General features: G+C 47.7%; 1 protein-coding gene across 3 annotated transcripts in view; it reads right to left on the bottom strand.

The window, feature by feature from the left end:
* Nucleotides 1-776: 776 nt before the first annotated feature.
* Nucleotides 777-17651, bottom strand: part of GABRA5 (gamma-aminobutyric acid type A receptor subunit alpha5) — a 90117-nt gene continuing 73242 nt past the window's right edge. For 2 of the 3 annotated variants that reach the window (XM_055556054.1, XM_055556055.1), the window contains 4 exons: nucleotides 12481-12624; nucleotides 9942-10094; nucleotides 7155-7366; nucleotides 777-2056 (listed from right to left, as the gene is read on the bottom strand). In XM_055556054.1, coding sequence (XP_055412029.1) covers nucleotides 1757-2056; nucleotides 7155-7366; nucleotides 9942-10094; nucleotides 12481-12624 — 809 coding nt within the window. In that variant the 3' untranslated portion in view covers nucleotides 777-1756. The remainder of the gene's footprint in view (nucleotides 2057-7154; nucleotides 7367-9941; nucleotides 10095-12480; nucleotides 12625-17651) is intronic. The other variant, XM_055556056.1, reaches the window with a different exon arrangement.

Genomic DNA, 17651 nt, shown 5'->3' with positions numbered 1-17651 from the left:
ATCCAACCAATCCATCCTAAAGGATATCAGTCCTGGATGTTCATTGAAAGGACTGATGTTGAAGCTGCAAGTCCAATACTTTGGCCACCTGATATGAAGAACTGACTCATTTGAAAAGACCCTGATGCTGGGAAAGATTGAGGGCAGGAGGAGAAGGGGACAGCAGAGGATGAGATGGTTGGATGGCATCACTGACTCAATGGACATGAGTTTGGGTAAACTCTGGGAGTTTGTGATTGACAAGGACGCCTGGCATGCTGCAGTGCATGGGGTTGTAAAGAGTCGGACACGACTAAGTCACTGAACTGTACTCTGATACCATTTGCTAATGGTCATAAAATCCCTTATGAGAGGAAAAAGAAACTGTTCCTTTCACACATGTTATCACTCTAACAGTAAGTAGATGGTCTACATGCAGTTCTTTGTATCACTCTTCACAAACAGCAAAAGGAAAGGTGTGGAGGACTGAGCAGTAACCTTACCTTCAGGGAGGACTCTACTGAGCAGAGAGCGGTGGAGCACTGTATCATGGAGATGTATGTGACAGAAAGAACTTCTGGTTCCACCTATTCACCTCATTGTGGTTGAAGTCAGCTTTCTCTTTACATGCTACACAGAAGAATCAGACTGGAACAGAGATGAACAGCTAAGTCAGAGGCTTTTTTCCCAAGCACTTTCATGATGGGTTTCCTTTATATCATCTTTAGAAAATGAGTCAGTACACGCACCAAAATTTGAAATATTTTCAGAAAATGACATATTTTCCACAAGATCAGTTTCATTTTTATTTTTTAATGAACATTTAAGGTTCATATACAAAAGCTAACAGAGCAATAAGTCAATCATGAAATAACATACAGGGAAATAAAATGGAAAATAACTCATTTACAATTTCTCACCACTGAAGCACTATACTCTGGCTGCAGTGAATTGTGGTCAGTGTTTCAGACAGTGTATGCTCAGGTCAGATGCCAAGACTGTCATCACACTACTTTTTAAGATCTTTTCTTTCTTGGTCATTGTTCAGTTAGTCAGTGTGGGGTGGGTGGTCAGAGGTTGAGAAGTAAGTTTCACTCCCACTCCACCAAAAAAAAATTTTTTAAGCAGTTAAATTTTTCCTTGGGGAAATATTTTATCTGTTAATCTAACATACTATATGCTTCTATTATTAAATGTCTGCATAAATATTTATTTTATTTCTTAACATAAGATCATGCAGTAGTTTTAATTTCAGAGCAATTAAATTCTTTAATTTCAAAGAATTATCAAAGGCAATTAGTTTGTACATAAATGCCCACAGTTGAATTTTTCAATGCAAAATGTGCTCTTTGTGATATCTGTTTCTTGTGAGAGTTGGTCAAGTAATAATCATGGAGCATTTCCTAAAATATTTATTTGCTGGGAAAATTTGTATGAAATGACATCTGAAGTATAAAAAACATTGTTAGGTAACACTTGGAACAGTTAAAAATATACTTGTTTGTAAACTCTCAGTGTAAGGTGCTGAGCATCTGAGTGTCAGTGCCATTTCTCCTGTTTTTCTAGAAAGTGGCTTGATTTATTTATCAATGTGTCATCTCTGAAACATCTGACATTATATATAGAAACATCAAGGCAATATTATTTGTACATATAGTTAAACATGCAAAAATTTCCTGAAAGGTAGTGCCCAAATAAGGGAGGCCCCCCAAGTTCAACCTCTCCTTGATGCCCGTCACTGATGTATGGCTCTCTTGGAGTTTGGGAGCACGAAAGCTCATTTTGGAGAGGTAGCCCCTTTAATCACTGGCTCCCTATTCAAATATGTTGCCCAGTAGACTAGGTTGAAAGTGCCAAACAGAAGTGGGAATATAATTCGGGACATTTTGTCAATCTTGCTGATGCTGTTGTAAGTCTTTTTGTTTTCAGAAGTCTTGTCTTCAGGTTTTACTGAGGCTGAAGAAGCATTTGTGGTCCCTGCAGGGGTCTGCTCCTTTGGGATGTTTGGGGGGTGAGTCATCTTCCCAGTAGTATAAGCATTTGTTGACTTATTTATTGTAAGCTCACGCTCCTTTTTCTGCAAAATACAAGAAGAATGTAAGGGCATGATGTTTGCAAGCAACTATCAGTTCTCAAAAGAGACAGAGACAGACAGGGGGATCAGCTTATCTCTGGCAGAGGACAGCCTTCCACAGACTTCTAGGCTTAGAACCCCGCGTGGCCAGTCTTGGATGTGAAATTCTAGAACAGGTAGAATAGTTTACGGTAGAAAAGTTAGGAAATGGTTCCCATTGGTGCGGTGAGGACAGGAATGGACTGGGAAGGGGGACAGTGGCCTTCTGGAGTGTGACAACGTGCTCTGTTGTCATAGGGATTTGGGTTATATAGGTGAACATGTTCGTCAAACCTTCTCAAGGGTACACTTAGAGTTTGTCCATGTCATATTATGTAAATTTTTGCTTCAAAAGACTCAAACAGTAAACAAATATTGAACTCTAATTAGTGATATGCTTGCTGAATTATTTAGTGGGAAATGCATTATTTACTTTGAATCCATCAAGAATTAAGAAGCATTGACGGACTGAGGATGGCTGGCTGGATGAACGGATAGATAGATGTTCAGTTTAGTTCAGTTGCTCAGTTGTGTCCGACTCTTTGCAACCCCATGAATCGCGACATGCCAGGCCTCCCTGTCCATCACCAACTCCTGAAGTTCACTCAGACTCAACGTCCATCGAGTCAGTGATGCCATCCAGCCATCTCATCCTCTGTCGTCCTCTTTTCTTCCTGCCTCCATCCCTCCCAGCATCAGAGTCTTTTCCAATGAGTCAACTCTTCGCATGAGGTGGCCAAAGTACTGGAGTTTCAGCTTTAGCATCATTCCTTCCAAAGAAATCCCAGGGCTGATCTCCTTCAGAATGGACTGGTTGGATCTCCTTGCAGTCCAAGGGACTCTCAAGAGTCTTCTCCAACACCACAGTTCAAAAGCATCAATTCTTCAGCACTCAGCTTTCTTCACAGTCCAACTCTCACATCCATACATGACCACAGGAAAAACCATAGCCTTGACTAGCCGGACCTTTGTTGGCAAAGTAATGTCTCTGCTTTTCAATATGCTATCTAGGTTGGTCATAACTTTTCTTCCAAGGAGTAAGCGTCTTTTAATTTCATGGCTGCAGTCACCATCTGCGGTGATTTTGGAGCCCAAAAAATAAAGTCTGACACTGTTTCCACTGTTTCCCCATCTATTTCCCATGAAGTGATGGGACCAGATGCCATGATCTTTGTCTTCTGAATGTTGAGCTTTAAGCCAACTTTTTCACTCTCCACTTTCACTTTCATCAAGAGGGTTTTGAGTTCCTCTTCACTTTCTGCCATAAGGGTGGTGTCATCTGCATATCTGAGGTTATTGATATTTCTCCCGGCAATCTTGATTCCAGCTTGTGCTTCTTTCAGGGCAGCGTTTCTCATGATGTACACTGCATAGAAGGTAAATAAGCAGGGTGACAATATACAGCCTTGACATACTCCTTTTCCTATTTGGAACCAGTCTGTTGTTCCATGTCCAGTTCTAACTGTTGCTTCCTGACCTGCATACAAATTTCTCAAGAGGCAGGTCAGGTGGTCTGGTATTCCCATCTCTAGGTAACATAAATGACAGATAGGTGGCGATGACACAAGCATAGTAAAAGTTAATAGAAGAGGTTTTCATTGTGTAATTCTTCAACATTTCCACATGCTTGCAAATTCGCATGATAGAATGTTGGGGAAAATTCTGTTCTTTTACCAAGTTAACATAGTCTCATTGAATTAAATTTAGAAAAACACACAAATACATTAAAGATAATATATCACCATCTTGGTGATCAAGACATAACACCATCAGCACTCCAGAAGGTCACCATGCCCCTTCCCAGCCCATTTGCATCCTCACCCCAGCAAAAGGAACCACTATTCTGAGTTTTTATGCCATAAACTATTTTGCCTGTTCTAGAATTTCACATCCAAGACAATATTACTCAGAATAGCAAAGACTGGTAACAACAAGTATCCATCAATAGATGAATAATTAAACAAAATGCACATATATGTGTGTGTATATATATATATGCATATACACACAGCTGAAGTGACTGATCATGAATATACGTTTATATATATATATATATATATATATATATATATATATGAATGCTGTTTGGTCACTAAATTGTGTCCCACTCTTTTGCAGCCCCATGGACTGTAGCCCACCAGGCTCCCCTGTCCATGGGATTTCCCAGGCAGGAATACTGGAGTGGGTTGCCATTTCCTCCTCCAGGGGATCTTCCCAACTCAGGGATCGATCCTATGTCTCCTGCATTGCAGGTGGATTCTTTACTGCTGAGCCACCAGGGAAGCCTTATACTATATACAGACACACATATACCACACACACACAATGGAATACTATTCAGCCATAAATCCTACAGGGATGGACCTTGAAAGCACTGTGCTAAGTGAAATAAATCAGACAAATACCGTATGACTTCACTTATATGTAGGATCCAAATAAACAAAAAGCTGAACTCATAGATACAGAGAGCAGATTGGTGGTCAGCAGAGGTCAGGGTGGGGTGGGGAGCACAATGGATGAAGGTGGTCAAAAGGTACAAACTTCCAGCTTTAAAATAAATAAGATGAGGAAATGTAGTGCACAGCCTGGTGACTATAGTTTTAAAAAAGAAAAGCAAATATATTAACTATTAAAAATATGTGAAAGGCAAAAAGCAGAGAGGAAGGGCATGGAGAGGGAGCAGGAAGCAGCGCTGGAAAGCAAGGTTGAGCGTGTGCACAGACCCAGGGAGCATGAGAACACAGGCCCGCGGCGAGGATGACCATGAGCCTCAGAGCAGAGCAGGGCCTGTGAGCAATTGTGCTGCAGGGCTCTCTGCAGACCCTGTGGCTCCGCACGCACCCGTGCGGGGCTGCCACCAGCCTGACAGACTAGTTCCGTCAGTGTCTCGTGCAGCCTTCACGTCCTGGGGTAAGCAGGGCAGAGCACACACTGATGGACAGCAGGGTGGTCTCAGGAGCGGGTGTCCTGCTCGCAAAAGGTAGCACACAAGCCTTAGGACTGCAACGGTGGTCGGAGAAGGGCCCCTGGTGCTCTGTTGGGGAAGACTTGCTGCCCAGCGCAGGGTGCAGAGGGCAGCAGACTGCTCCCTTCACGGTCAACCTGAACTTTTTTCTCTACCCTTCTGCAGGTGTTCACCCCTAAAAACTGCCTGGCACCCCCAAACTCTGAAGACCCCAACAGGTAATGATGGCAAACACTTTGGTGTTCAAGTTTTCTCCGCTTGTAAGTAAAAGCCAGTTCATGCAAAAAGAGTAATGATACACTTCCTTATTCATGCTCACCACCACGACTAAAGTAGGGCTTGCTGGCTGGGATGCCTGCAGATACCCTGATGCCTTCATTGGCCGAGGGCATGGGACCCCCTGCTCCACAACCTCTGGGGGCAACACACAGTCTTCCAGGAGATCAGTGCTAGTCTGGAGTGAGACAAGCTACTTTACCTCCAAGCCCTCCTCTCCCTTCTGGTCTGTGTTCAGACCTGTGATGAGTGGAAAGGACAGGGAGGCCACATGTGGGAGAATAAGGTGGCTGACGATGATGACAGCCCACTCAGTAACATTCAGGGCCGCTCCGCCTTCCTCCTAGGCTCACAGACACAAGCCTGATGGCCTCAGTTCCTGCTGCACCTCCCAGCTGGCTGCCCCACTCAAGGGGGCCACCTCCAGTCCACCGTCACCAGGCCCATAGCAAACATTTACTTCCCTGCAACACAGTGCTGGGAAGCTCCTCTCCCCAGACTTCATGTTTGTTGGGGTATGAACACCCCCATGGCTCTGCCTACTGGGACCCTTCAGTCAAGAGCCCCCAGTCCGACAGTCCCCTGCTTCTGCAGTGTTCTCCCAGCTCTCTGCCAACCACCAGCTCTGCTCAGCTGGCTCCTGCCCCCGTCACCTCCCACAGAAACACCCATCTGGGAGCGTCATGCCTGTCAAGACCCCCCCTCCCCCGGCACCTCTCCCCACCCCTCCTGCCCTCAGGGGCCTGATACGGGCCCACTAGGCCTTCCTCCATCTTCATACAGGTGAGCTGGGCCTAGAAGCAGGTCTTTCTTGCATGACTGAAACCTCGGCGTGGGAGTGGATTCATGGTGCTTGGTAGTAGGAAAAATCCGATGGGCCAGGTCAAGTCAGAACTTTGGACTTTTCGTAAGAAAAGAACAGCTGTGTTGAATGAAAAAAGAGCTGTGCAGCTGTGGGTGCGCACCCCTGAGTGCCCTCAGCAGCAGAGTATCCAGGCGCCATCATGGGTCTGGGCTCCAGTCTCCAGTCTCCAGGAAGGCCCCAGGACTGCCCTCGTGATGATTTCCAAAGGACAGATGGAGTTTCACATTCAAGCCTGCTCTGGAAACTCTGGACTGCTCATCTCTCATCTCTCACTTGCTCGTTTGTTTTATGTATGGGATAATTATCACTTTGCCACGTGCTATTTCTCTTCTCTTCCATGTATGTTATTTTCTTTTCCCCAAGGACCTAGTTCAAGTTGGAATGTTGCACAACCTTTTTCTTCAAATATTTTTTAGATTCAGGCACCAATCTCTTTCTATATACTAAGCACTTAATTGCTCTGCACAGAAAAATGCTTCCCAAGATAACTCTTGCCTCGTTTAAGCAAGCTGGATCATCCCACGAGTAGAATCAGGTGTGTTTGCTGTTGTGTTGCTTTCAATAATTCAAATGCTCCCTTTATGACCTTCAGCCACCTTGCAGAAGACACTGCATGGTGAAGTGGCAAAAGAATAAGCAGAACCATTGACTGTACAATTCAAAACTGGGTAAGTGGTCCCTGAACAGACAGAAGGTACTTCGTCAAAAGTAATAGGCCTGAGGATAAACAAGCCCAAACCATCAACATGAAATCAGATCTTTCCCTTGAATGAAGCTAGTGATTGAAAATAAAGTTAAAACAGGACCTGTTATAAGACTTTGTAAGGTCTGTGAATATAAGGGAAGGAATCATTTTTCAGGGGAAGGGATGTAGGGAAGAGAAACACTTGGGCTTTTAGTTGGACATAAAGTCAGGCCCGTTTTCTCTGGAGTAAGGAGGAAAACGAAGTCAGTACCTTGATCTTGGCTGCTTCCAAGGCTTTTTTCCCATCCCAGGCCCAGCCTCTCTTTGTGAAATAGTTGACGGTAGCAAACTCGATCAGCGCAGAGAACACAAAAGCATAACACACGGCTATGAACCAGTCCATGGCTGTTGCATAAGCCACTTTGGGCAGAGAGTTCCGGGCGCTGATGCTGAGGGTCGTCATGGTCAGCACCGTGGTCACCCCTGGTCAACGATAAGGGGAGGACAATGGAACAAGAATCAGCTCTAGCACCAGACCCCAGGATAACACCTCTGCATGAGACAAAGACAGAAAGAAATTGTCTCTCAGCCCAGGTCTCTCTCTACAATTCTCATAGCACAACACGTTCCTTTAAACACTGCTTAGTTTCCTTATCTTGTCAGTTGTCTCCGCTAGAATATGGATCGAGGCGGGCAGGGATTGGGTCTGATTTGTACACATACCCTGTGTCCCTGTTGTCCTGACCTGAGCCCTGCAGAGAGCAGATGCCCAACACAGATAAGTTAGAAGACGGGGGCTTCTTTGTGTTCCTCAGAAAAGTCGAGCTGAGACAGGCAGGGATGTTCCCACGGCTCTGGGGAAGCACTTCACAAAGACTCACAGTGCCCTGACAAACTGTGGGCTCCAGAAAACTCGTAAAGCAGACTTGCTTTCACATGGACTAACGGAGCCTGCAGACTCCAAGGACCCGAGTGCAACAGAAGTGCCACATCTGAATCTAGGTCTTGGCACTCCCTCTAAGAAAGAACTGGGTCACCTTGAGGCTGCTGTGTAAGATGCCTGTAGCCATCTGCCTTGTCTTTTAGGGAAATCTGCAGTGAGCATACAGCAAGTCTAGATCCTCAGAGGGAGCTGTTGAACCTTTACTGGGCATCTGCTAGGGGCCAGCCCCTGATGTAAGCTACATTCTGGATGGGTGTCAATATTCACATTTGGCAGGTGAGGAGCTTAAAGATGTAAAAATAGTACTGCACTCAAATTCACCAGCTGGCAAATGAGAGCCAATACTAGACCCAGGTCTGCTGAACACTTACAACCCATGTAGTTTCCACAAGCTCTGTCTTTCCTCTTAGCATAGTTTTGCTTGCATAAGGGTGCATGTCTGTGCACAGGGAGTGAGTGCAATGCAGCTGTTCCAGTGGAACTGTGCGCCACCCTCCCCAAATTCAGAGGTTGAAGTCCTAATCTCTGGAACTCAGCATTATTTTCCAGATCTTACTTAGAAACATGGTGTTTACAGAAGTAATGAAGTTACAATGAGGTTATTAGGGTAGGCCTTAACCCAATATGACTGGTATCTCTCTCTCTCTCTCTCTCTCACACACACACACAGGGAAAACCCCCTGTGAAGCCCAGAATTATGCTGCCACATGCCAAGAAACTACCAGAAATTAGGAGAGAGGCCAGACGCAGAGCCTTCCTTCAGAGAAAACCAACTCTGCTGATTTGGGACTTGGAGCTTCCAGAACAGTTAACTCCAGACAGTTAACTTCTATTGCTTAAGCCCTCAGTGGGAGGAACTGCACTAAGGCAGCCCCAGCAAACAGCATCAAAAGAGTGTAATGTTGCTGGTGGTCACAGCAGCTTAGTGTTCATTCAGTGTCATCCTTCAGAGATATTTACATACCCTCACCGAACATGGCACTGTGCATGGAACTGATGCTTAATGAGAAATCAGTGGTCACCTTTGATTTTTCTTAGAAATCCAGTTCATCATTGTGCTAGAGAGCAGTGCTCTGTGTTTGACCTTAAACAGGCTTCTTGTGTCTCCTTGAGTCATTTAACATCCTAACACTAGTTGAAAATCTCTATGAGGAAGCAGACTGGAATACAAGGCATCCTCCAAACTAAATTTTTTTCCTTGTCCACCTACTAATGTTCTCCTAAAGAGCTGGGGAAACACTGTCTATCCACAAGCCAACCCCCACACCTTCCTGATGCTAAATCAGAGGAGGCAGACGAAGCACGCGGTTGGAGGCAGAGAGGTGGTTGCACAGAAGCAGTCCTGGGCCCTTCCTGGAAATCTCCAGGATCTCCGGCTTCTTCCACCTACAGGAGTTTTGGCAGGAAATGCAGGGGACCTTTCTTTCTTTGGAAGAAAAAGTACAGCAGGAAGAGCTGAGGTGGGAACAGTACTTGGCAGTTTAGAAAGATGTGAATATCCATTACAACTGACCCATAAAATTACTTTTAATGTTGAATTTGATGAAATGAGCTCCCAAGTAAGAGTAAAACATTGGATCACGTCTGCTGTGTCAAGGTACTAGCTAGCTAGATCTGGCTAAACTTGATTTATGTCTCAGGGATGTCAGATAATATTCTAGATTCTTATCATACATATGTGTACATATACACACATATCATACATGCATATATCTCATATATGTGTTTATACATTTGTTGTTCTTGCTCAGTTGCTCAGTTGTTTCCGAATTTCTGTGGTCCCATGGACTTTAGCCTGCCAGGCTCTTTTGTAAAAATACTGTAGCAAAATCTCATGTAAGACAGATTGCTGGAAATTTTAAAAACACTGTCCTGCCCTGCCCCTCCCCCCAAAAAAAGAAAAAATAAATAACAGGCTACCGGTGAAAGGCTTTTCAGGAGGGAAACGATAATCAAATTGCTCTGAACCCTGGTTCAGAAAGCAGCCCTAAATCTAGTCTTTAAGACTGAATTTGTTTTCAAGGTCACAGAATAGACAGGCAGCTCTAGGCTGTTGTTTTCTGCGATGTTAGACTAGGCAGAACACAGTCTGCAGGCTGGGTTAGGCACACTCACCAAACACTGTCCTGGCAGGAACTGATTCTCGGTTCAGCCAAAAGGACACTTGTGACAAGATCACGGTCATGATGCAGGGGAGGTAGGTCTGGATGACAAAGTAGCCAATCTTCCTCTTCAGATGGAAATGAGCTGTCATGATTGTGTATTCACCTGCAAATAAGCAAATCAGTGCAGTCAGCCACCTAAAGGAATCCCTGTGTTTCCTGCCCCGGTCACCGTCTCCTCGGGAGCTCCCTTCTCCCCACCTTCCCTCTGCACAAGCATTCAATCCTGTTGTTTGGGTGAAGGAGAGGCTGGTTGTTTTGTTAAGACTCCTGACCCCCGGCCTCTGAAGAGCCTCTGCGGGGGGATGCTTTTCTGGGGAAAATCAGATTTGTGTGTTTTCCTAATCCCTGGTTACAATCTGTGCCGCTCTCCACCTGCCCCCCTCACTGCTACTGCCCTCAGGATTTCAGGATTTAGCTTCTCTACATATAACTCAGGACATCACAGAGCTCTGTCGCGGGTGGAGGGTTTTTCCTCACTTCCCAGCCAGAGAGGGCTGGCAGGGGCGGTGGGCTTCCAGGCCCCCACAGGCTCAGTGCCCCGCCTCGGCTGGGGGGTGAGAAGCAGCAGACCCAGGAGGTGGCGGGTCCTGACCGCGCCGAGCCCCCGCGCCTCCCAGGGACAGCGAGGGCATCTCCTTGGCGATGCCCCAGTGCCTCCTCTGGATCTGCCTGGTGGTGTGGGAGGCGAGCGCCGACCTTCCCCTCATTGCGGAGAATGATGCTGCACTGACGGTGAACTGGTAAGGAGCCAAGGCGGCTACATGGGCAGCGGGGTGAGACGGGTGCCTTTGCTGCATGAGTCTGCCTCTCCCTGGGGAGACAGGAAGGATGCTTCCAGATGTGAAGGCAGAGCTGAGTTGATCTGAGGACAAGAGTCCTTTGACTGATTGGAAGAATCAGACAGTGTGGGCCAGCGAGTCTGGCAGAACCATGGATGTGGGTGGAGGGTTGGGGGGCCTCTGCTGAGGCAGACCCGAGATGGGGCCATCTGTTTGAGGGTGGTCAGACTGCAGCATGGGCTCAGTGTTGAGGTGTTTGAGACTGGCTGAAGCGTGGACGCTTGCTGTTGGAATCAAAGTCCAGTGGTCAATAAGGTCAGCTGTGGATGCGTCCCTAGGTGCCTTTCCTCAGAGCATGAATTAAGATCATGTGTGGTAAAACCTGCTCCCTACAGAAGAGGAGGCCACAATTCCTGCAGGACCGAGAGCCACCACGCCCTCCCCACAGCCCCAGGCAGGCGAGAGGAGGGACTGGGCTCCATCCCATAGGAGGAGACAGGGACACAGAGAAGGGGGGAAGGTATGCTAGTAGCAAAGACATCTTTGCCATGATCTGATTTTGCCAGAAGGGAAAACACCATTCTGTTCCTTTGCATTTGGATTTGAAGTTACTCTCCTACTCATAAATTCTTTTGCTGTTATGGTTCTTTTCATTCTGTTTTATTTTTGAGTCGAGGATAGCAATATAAGATAACATTCAAAAAAGGTCATTTTTTAAAATGCAAATAGGGGCAGAATCCCATTTAAAAATGTTTACAGAATGACATGAAACAGGGTTTATTAGCGTTGCACTCCTTAACCCCAAGTATCAGCCATGCCACCTTCCCACTTCTTCCTATAAAACCAGGCCTGCTGCCTCTTCCTTTCCCTTGAACGCAGCAGCAGTATGTTGCAGCAGCCTCTTCCCAGGCCTGCCAGGCCCTTTCCGAGGACACCAGCCCTCTCCAGCAGATGGGCACTGAGTGGAAGGCTGCAATGTGCATCCCTTGCTTCCGGCCAGCTCCCAGGGGTGGTGATGCTGACAGGTGATGCTGACCGGGGGACCATCTGGGGCTTAGAACTCATGGTGCAGGCAGGACTCACTCCATCCTTGTCCCACATTTCTCCTGCCATTTGGCGCCCTGGAGGACCCTGCCCTGCTAACAGCCAAGCTGGTGATCATGACCATTGGGGTTGGGGTCTGAGGACACCCCCTGTCGCTGTAGGCCAGGAATGCACTCTGTTCCTTCGGAGACCCTGCCCACTTGGCATCGGGTGACGCCAGGCCTGTGCTGCCCTGAGGGCTCAAGCCATCCCTGTGCCTGAGGGAGTTAACTGCACCCTCGAAGGCCGTGGTGATTTCTACGTGGCTCGCTGTGCTTTCCAAAATTCAACCCCAGGGGAATCCCTGAAATGGTCAAACAGGGAAACAGCAGAGCAGGTAAATGGGAGAATGTGTAGGCAGCTCTCTGCCTTGGCTGCAGAGGCTGCTGCTGGCGTCTTGGTGCTTGGCAGGACTGTTACATAAGCAGGGCCCGCGGTCACTGATGCTCACATGGGGGCAAATGCACCTCGGATTAACGTCCCTCATGACCCTTAATCCCGGGATGCCACAGCTGCGCCTCCGTGCACGGCCGGAGGAGGGGCTGGACGTGGTGATTCCTTGTGGCTCAGGAGAGCCGGGGCTCCCCCAGGCATGCACCCGTGCGGGGTGCGGGAGAGGAGGGCTACCTGTGCTGGTGCTGATGTTCTCTGTGCCCACGGTCTGCCCCATGAGGTGGTACTGGTTCAGCCTGGAGCCATCTTCTGCCACCACCACTGACTTGGCAGTGCCGTTGGTCCAGACATAGACGACTTCGGAATTAGGATATGCATCTGCACGGCGGGGGACAGAAGGCAGTGTAAGCCTGGAAACGTTTGCAGCCTGGTACAACCACACATGTATGAGAGTAGTGAGAGGGATGACTGAAGAATCAAATGACCTACAGAAAGCACGGGCAGTCAGACCAGGGCAGACAGCTCCACAGTCAAAGCCCTTATCATTTCCACAGGGCGGAGCCCTCAGAAGACAGGCCCAGTGCTTCCCACGGACTGTCTTCTCTTCAGGGTGCACCGTCGCACGGGCCGAGACCACAGGGCCTGGGGCTCTCCCAGCTCCACGCTCTGGGGCAAGTCTCCTGTTCTATGCTCAGTGCTTCTATCTGAGAACAGGATTGTGACAATGTCTGCCGTCCACTATTACAATGGACATGACGAGAGCTCCATCAGGGTGTCAACGGTTCATTAAGAGTCAAAGTAAACATGATGAGTCACTCAAGAAGCAATGAGTAAGTTTACTGTGCACACACCAAAAAGACAGTTTGCAAACCGAGAGCTCTCAAACCAAAGCATGGGTTGAGGCTCAGGGGTACACCATTATAAAGCAGCTTGTATAGCAGGAAAGAGTTGATGGTTTATTATTCAAAGTGGTTACAATATTAGAATTTTCTTAAGTGATATGGAATTGGTCAGTAGTTGCCTCATATCAACCCCGGGAAACAGTTTAAGTTTTACTTCTAATCCTTAGAGGCAAATGACCCAGGTCAAGTTAGCCTTAGAAAATAAGCTAAATTAAGCTTCATTTGTAGGATGAAACCGGCTGGCTGCTCAGTGAGTTTTCATGTCTGGTCTCCATTTGTTTGTGATTCTAACAACTTGCAGCAGCGTCTGACTACATCAGCTCCTATAAAGGTTTCACTTTGCAGAAGGCACTTGTCTGGTAGTCTGCACTGTCCTGGCAGGCAGGTGATGCAGGCAGCAGGAACTTTAACCCTGGCGTCATGTCTGTGACTGTTACCTTACACAGCAAAAGGCACCGTGCAAATGGAATGAAAGCTATGGGCCTCGAAGTCAGGAGATTTCCTAGATGATCCCAGTGGACCCAATATAACCACTTTGGTCCTTCAAAACAGAGAACTTTCTCAAGCTGAGGCCAGTCACAGAGACCCAGTTTAGAGAGATTTGAAGCAGAAAGAAAGGACTCAACTTCTATTGCTGGTTTTAAAGGTGTAGGAAGGGGCCATGACCCAAGGTATGGAGTTAGCCCTTCTATGGGCAAGAATGATTCCTGGTGACAGCCAGCAAGAAACAGAGACTTCAACCTGCAGATCAGGGAACTGAATCCTGCCTGCAGCCTGAGGGGCTGGATGTGGACTTGCCCCCAGAGCTTCCTGAAGGGAAGGCAGCCCTGCTGACATGACGATTCTGGCCACGGGAAACCCAGAGCTGGGATACCAGGCAAATTCACTGTCTGACCTGTAGAACTAGAAGACGATACAAGTGTTGTTCTATTTTTTAATGTTTTAACTATTGAGATACAATGGACACATATCATTGTATAAGTTTAAGGTGTACAATGTCATGATTTTATATATGTATATATTATAAAATGATGACTACAATAAGGCTACTTAATAAATATGTTGTTTCAATTAAATTGCTAAGTTTGTGACAACATGTCATGGCAGCAGAACACTAGAACAGGTGGATGGAAAATAAACAGAAGACTGTATCCCCGAGGAGGGAGACAAATATACATGAACATGTTATATGTGAGGTGGTAGTGAGTGCTACAGGCAGACACACGCTCTGCCGAGGGGAGAGGTGCAGTGGGGGAGTCTGGGGAGGTGAGATCGCGGGGCGTCAGCACACGTACGTCATGGGAAGCAGCGGCTGGGGTGTGTGTTGGTGGAGCGGAGGGGCCCGCAGGGTGAGGCCTGAGAGGTGAGGAGGCAGCAGAGGCACTGGCGCGGTGGCCGCTGCACTGGGGCGACGGTGAGCACGCTTCCGGGGGTCTGGGTCACAGGCTTCAGAGGAGAGTGGCTCCCGGGGAGCGGATGGCATGAAGGAACCCGCCCACTGGAGCGCTCCTCGTGTCTCTCGAGGCCCCCAACGGTGAACCCACACACCTACAGCATCTGCACGGCTGCCACACCCAGACCCCAGTGCCTTCTGCACAAGCCTGTGCGCTGGGCTCCCCGCCTAGCACCAACCCCTGGCACAAAGAGCTGTGTGCCCTCACAGGGAGGCCTCTGCAGGCGTCTCAGGAGACAGATGGGCTGGCAGGGAAGGCGTCCCTGGGCGGGGCGGCAGGTTCCGGGACTCCACCAGGCAGGGCCCAGTGCAGCCACTGCTGCGCAGACGGGCAGGAGTGTTGTGTGGCCACAGGCCTCCACAGAAGGTGCCAGAAGAAGGGTCACACTACTAAGTGTACGAGTTTCTCTGCTAGTGCACATCACTACCCTTATTCTTCATTTACGTGCAAAAGAGCATTCCTAATATTTGAAAAATAATAAAACAAACAAGTATAGAGCAAACACTGAGTTAACACAGAGGAAACTTCCAGGCCTTCTGTGAACTCACTTTCCCCCAACAGGTTCTTTTCCAAACTTAACAATAATCACATAATCACTGCATTGTTTGCTCTGTAGTTTTACAGACATCACTAAACAAAGGTTTTTTTTTTTTTTTTTTTGCTATGTTTTCTTCATAAAATCTGATTGTGTTTTTTACCCGTTTGAATCATGTATTCTTTACATATTATGATATACATAATTTTTTTGTTCCATGTGTTGTAAACATCAAGTTGTGCCTATATAACTTTGCTCACTTAAAAAAAAAATTATAAATGGTAGCTTAAGTGAGTTAAATTTATCAACCTTTTAATCTCTGCATCTTATTTTGGAGGCCCTCCTCATCAAAGCTAGAATGCTCCATCTTTAACCATCAGGGCCTTGATACAGGAAGCTGACTTCTGTACATCTTTTCCTATATACGTATCCAACTGCACCCTCTCCATGAGATTTTCTGTGCTGCCACAGGAATCATTAAGCCGTTCTTCCCACCCACATCCTTTCAGGGCCTGTTCTGACAAGTAAGGTCTCCTGCGGGCACATGCTCTTTCTGTGGAATTGTCTGTTCTGCTTCCTTTTTCTATTGCGATTTCAAGCCCCTCGCCTTAACCACACAGAGTGCAGAACTCTAGACACCAGCAGCTGGAAGAGCAAGGTGTCCCCTTTTCATCTTCACCCACACACATGTTAGAATCAGGCTTTCCCCAAAATACTCTGATGAGATTTATATTGGACCTGAACCGGATCTACAGATTTAGATTGGGGTGAATTCACATCTTAGGTATAGAATCCTTTTACCAGGGACATGATGTGTATGTAGGTCTCTGGAGTGCAAGTGACTGATAATAAGCTTTTTTTAATTGTAGTGTTAAGTGCCTGGGATCAGGCTTTCAATTGCTGATTGCCAAGGCACCTGTTTAAAAGGCATTCATCTCACATGAGCATGTTCCCAGATACTCCACTAGATAAAGGACCAACCCACCCATGCAGTTCCCCTTCAAGAAAACCCAAGGTGACCTAGATAACTGACCGCCTGATGACCCCAATTCTCCCTAGTTAGAACACCTAATTCCCGTTCTTATGTTTTGAATTTGCCAATAAAAATTGAAGTGGTGAAACCCTAAGCACCCCACCTGGACCCCAATAAAGGCAGAGCCCCACATCTATGGTCTTCCTCTTTCCCTCACCCATGACTGTGCTGCGTGGCCCTGGGTGTGCTATGTGCCCTCTGAGATCTCTGAGTGATAACCTGGTTTTTTCAAAGTTCCCTTTTCCAGGCAGTTCCTGCCAAGTGTGTCTTGCAGTCATAACAGGAACCATGAAGGCCTGCCCAGCGTCAGCACTGGCTCCCATCAGAGAGTGTCTGAGTGGGCTGCCATGGCTCATACGGGCCCAGATGGGCACCCCAAGCATTCCTAGTCACAGTGTGTGTCTGACGGCTGATGATGACCTGAGGGCAACACAAAACAGTGCTCTAGGTGGACACATCTCTCGGTGAGGTCATATCACTTTCCTCTTTCACCGGGTGTTCTCCCCTCAGACGTGTGTTAGTTAACACGGTTCCAAAACCCAGTGTGTCCTGTCTCTGAGCAAAGCCACAGCTCCCAGAGTTGGGAACCCTACTTCTCAGGAGGCTCCTCGGCGAGGGGGTCGTTAGAACCCTGAGAATTAGTGACACAATTCCAGTGCCATCTGGGTATCAGTATGATATCAAACAGAATGATGTAAACAGAGCAGACGTGCTCACCAGTTAATGGGATACCACGGATGCTGCACTTGAATTACATGGCAAGTGGAGGCTGAGTGTTCTTGTCATGTGGTTTTAAATTAGCATGACCTTCCAAGTCTCAGGTAATGCAGAAGCGTGTTTGCACATGGGCTGCACTGGAGCCCTCCAGCACAAGTGCGTTCTGCTGTAAGTTCCCTTCTCTGTTGCGGGAGATGTGGCTGGGCTGGCATGGGGGGCTGACGACACACTCCGCCCTGGCAAGCTGCTTTCCAAGTGTCTGGTCACAGACACAGTCAAGCATATGCTGATGGCTCCCTGAGTTTCCCATAAACAGGTGAGATTTCCCTCTTTCTATCATTCACACGGCACAGCACCCTGAAGACTGCAGGGCCATGGCGCTGAGACATGGACTGGAGCAGAGTGGCCACGCCGGGTTCTGGCCAGGGCTGAGTGTGGAGTGGGTGGTGGATGGTGATGAGGCTTCCTGCTGTCCCCAGACTGGCGCAGGCAGCTAGCATCCTGCGGTCTTGTGCCCCGTACTTCCCCAGCTACTGTGCCCCAGGACAGGCCAGGCTGCTGCTCTGTGAGGCTGGCCCCACTCCGGCCATGTTCACAGGGAGGAGGGCTGTTCATGTCCTACCGGCACCCTCATTCCACTCCCAATCCACACACCATGGGCTGTGAGTCTGTCCCCTGGCCCAAAGAAGTATGTAGGCCCCCATGACCCCTGGAAGATGTGAGCCAGCTGGGAACTGTGAATCCCAAAGCTCAGAAAGGAGCAC

This window comes from Bubalus kerabau, chromosome 19 (genome assembly GCF_029407905.1).
Source record: "Bubalus kerabau isolate K-KA32 ecotype Philippines breed swamp buffalo chromosome 19, PCC_UOA_SB_1v2, whole genome shotgun sequence".
Classification (NCBI taxonomy): domain Eukaryota; kingdom Metazoa; phylum Chordata; class Mammalia; order Artiodactyla; family Bovidae; genus Bubalus; species Bubalus kerabau.
This window is presented reverse-complemented; position numbering and strand designations above follow the sequence as displayed.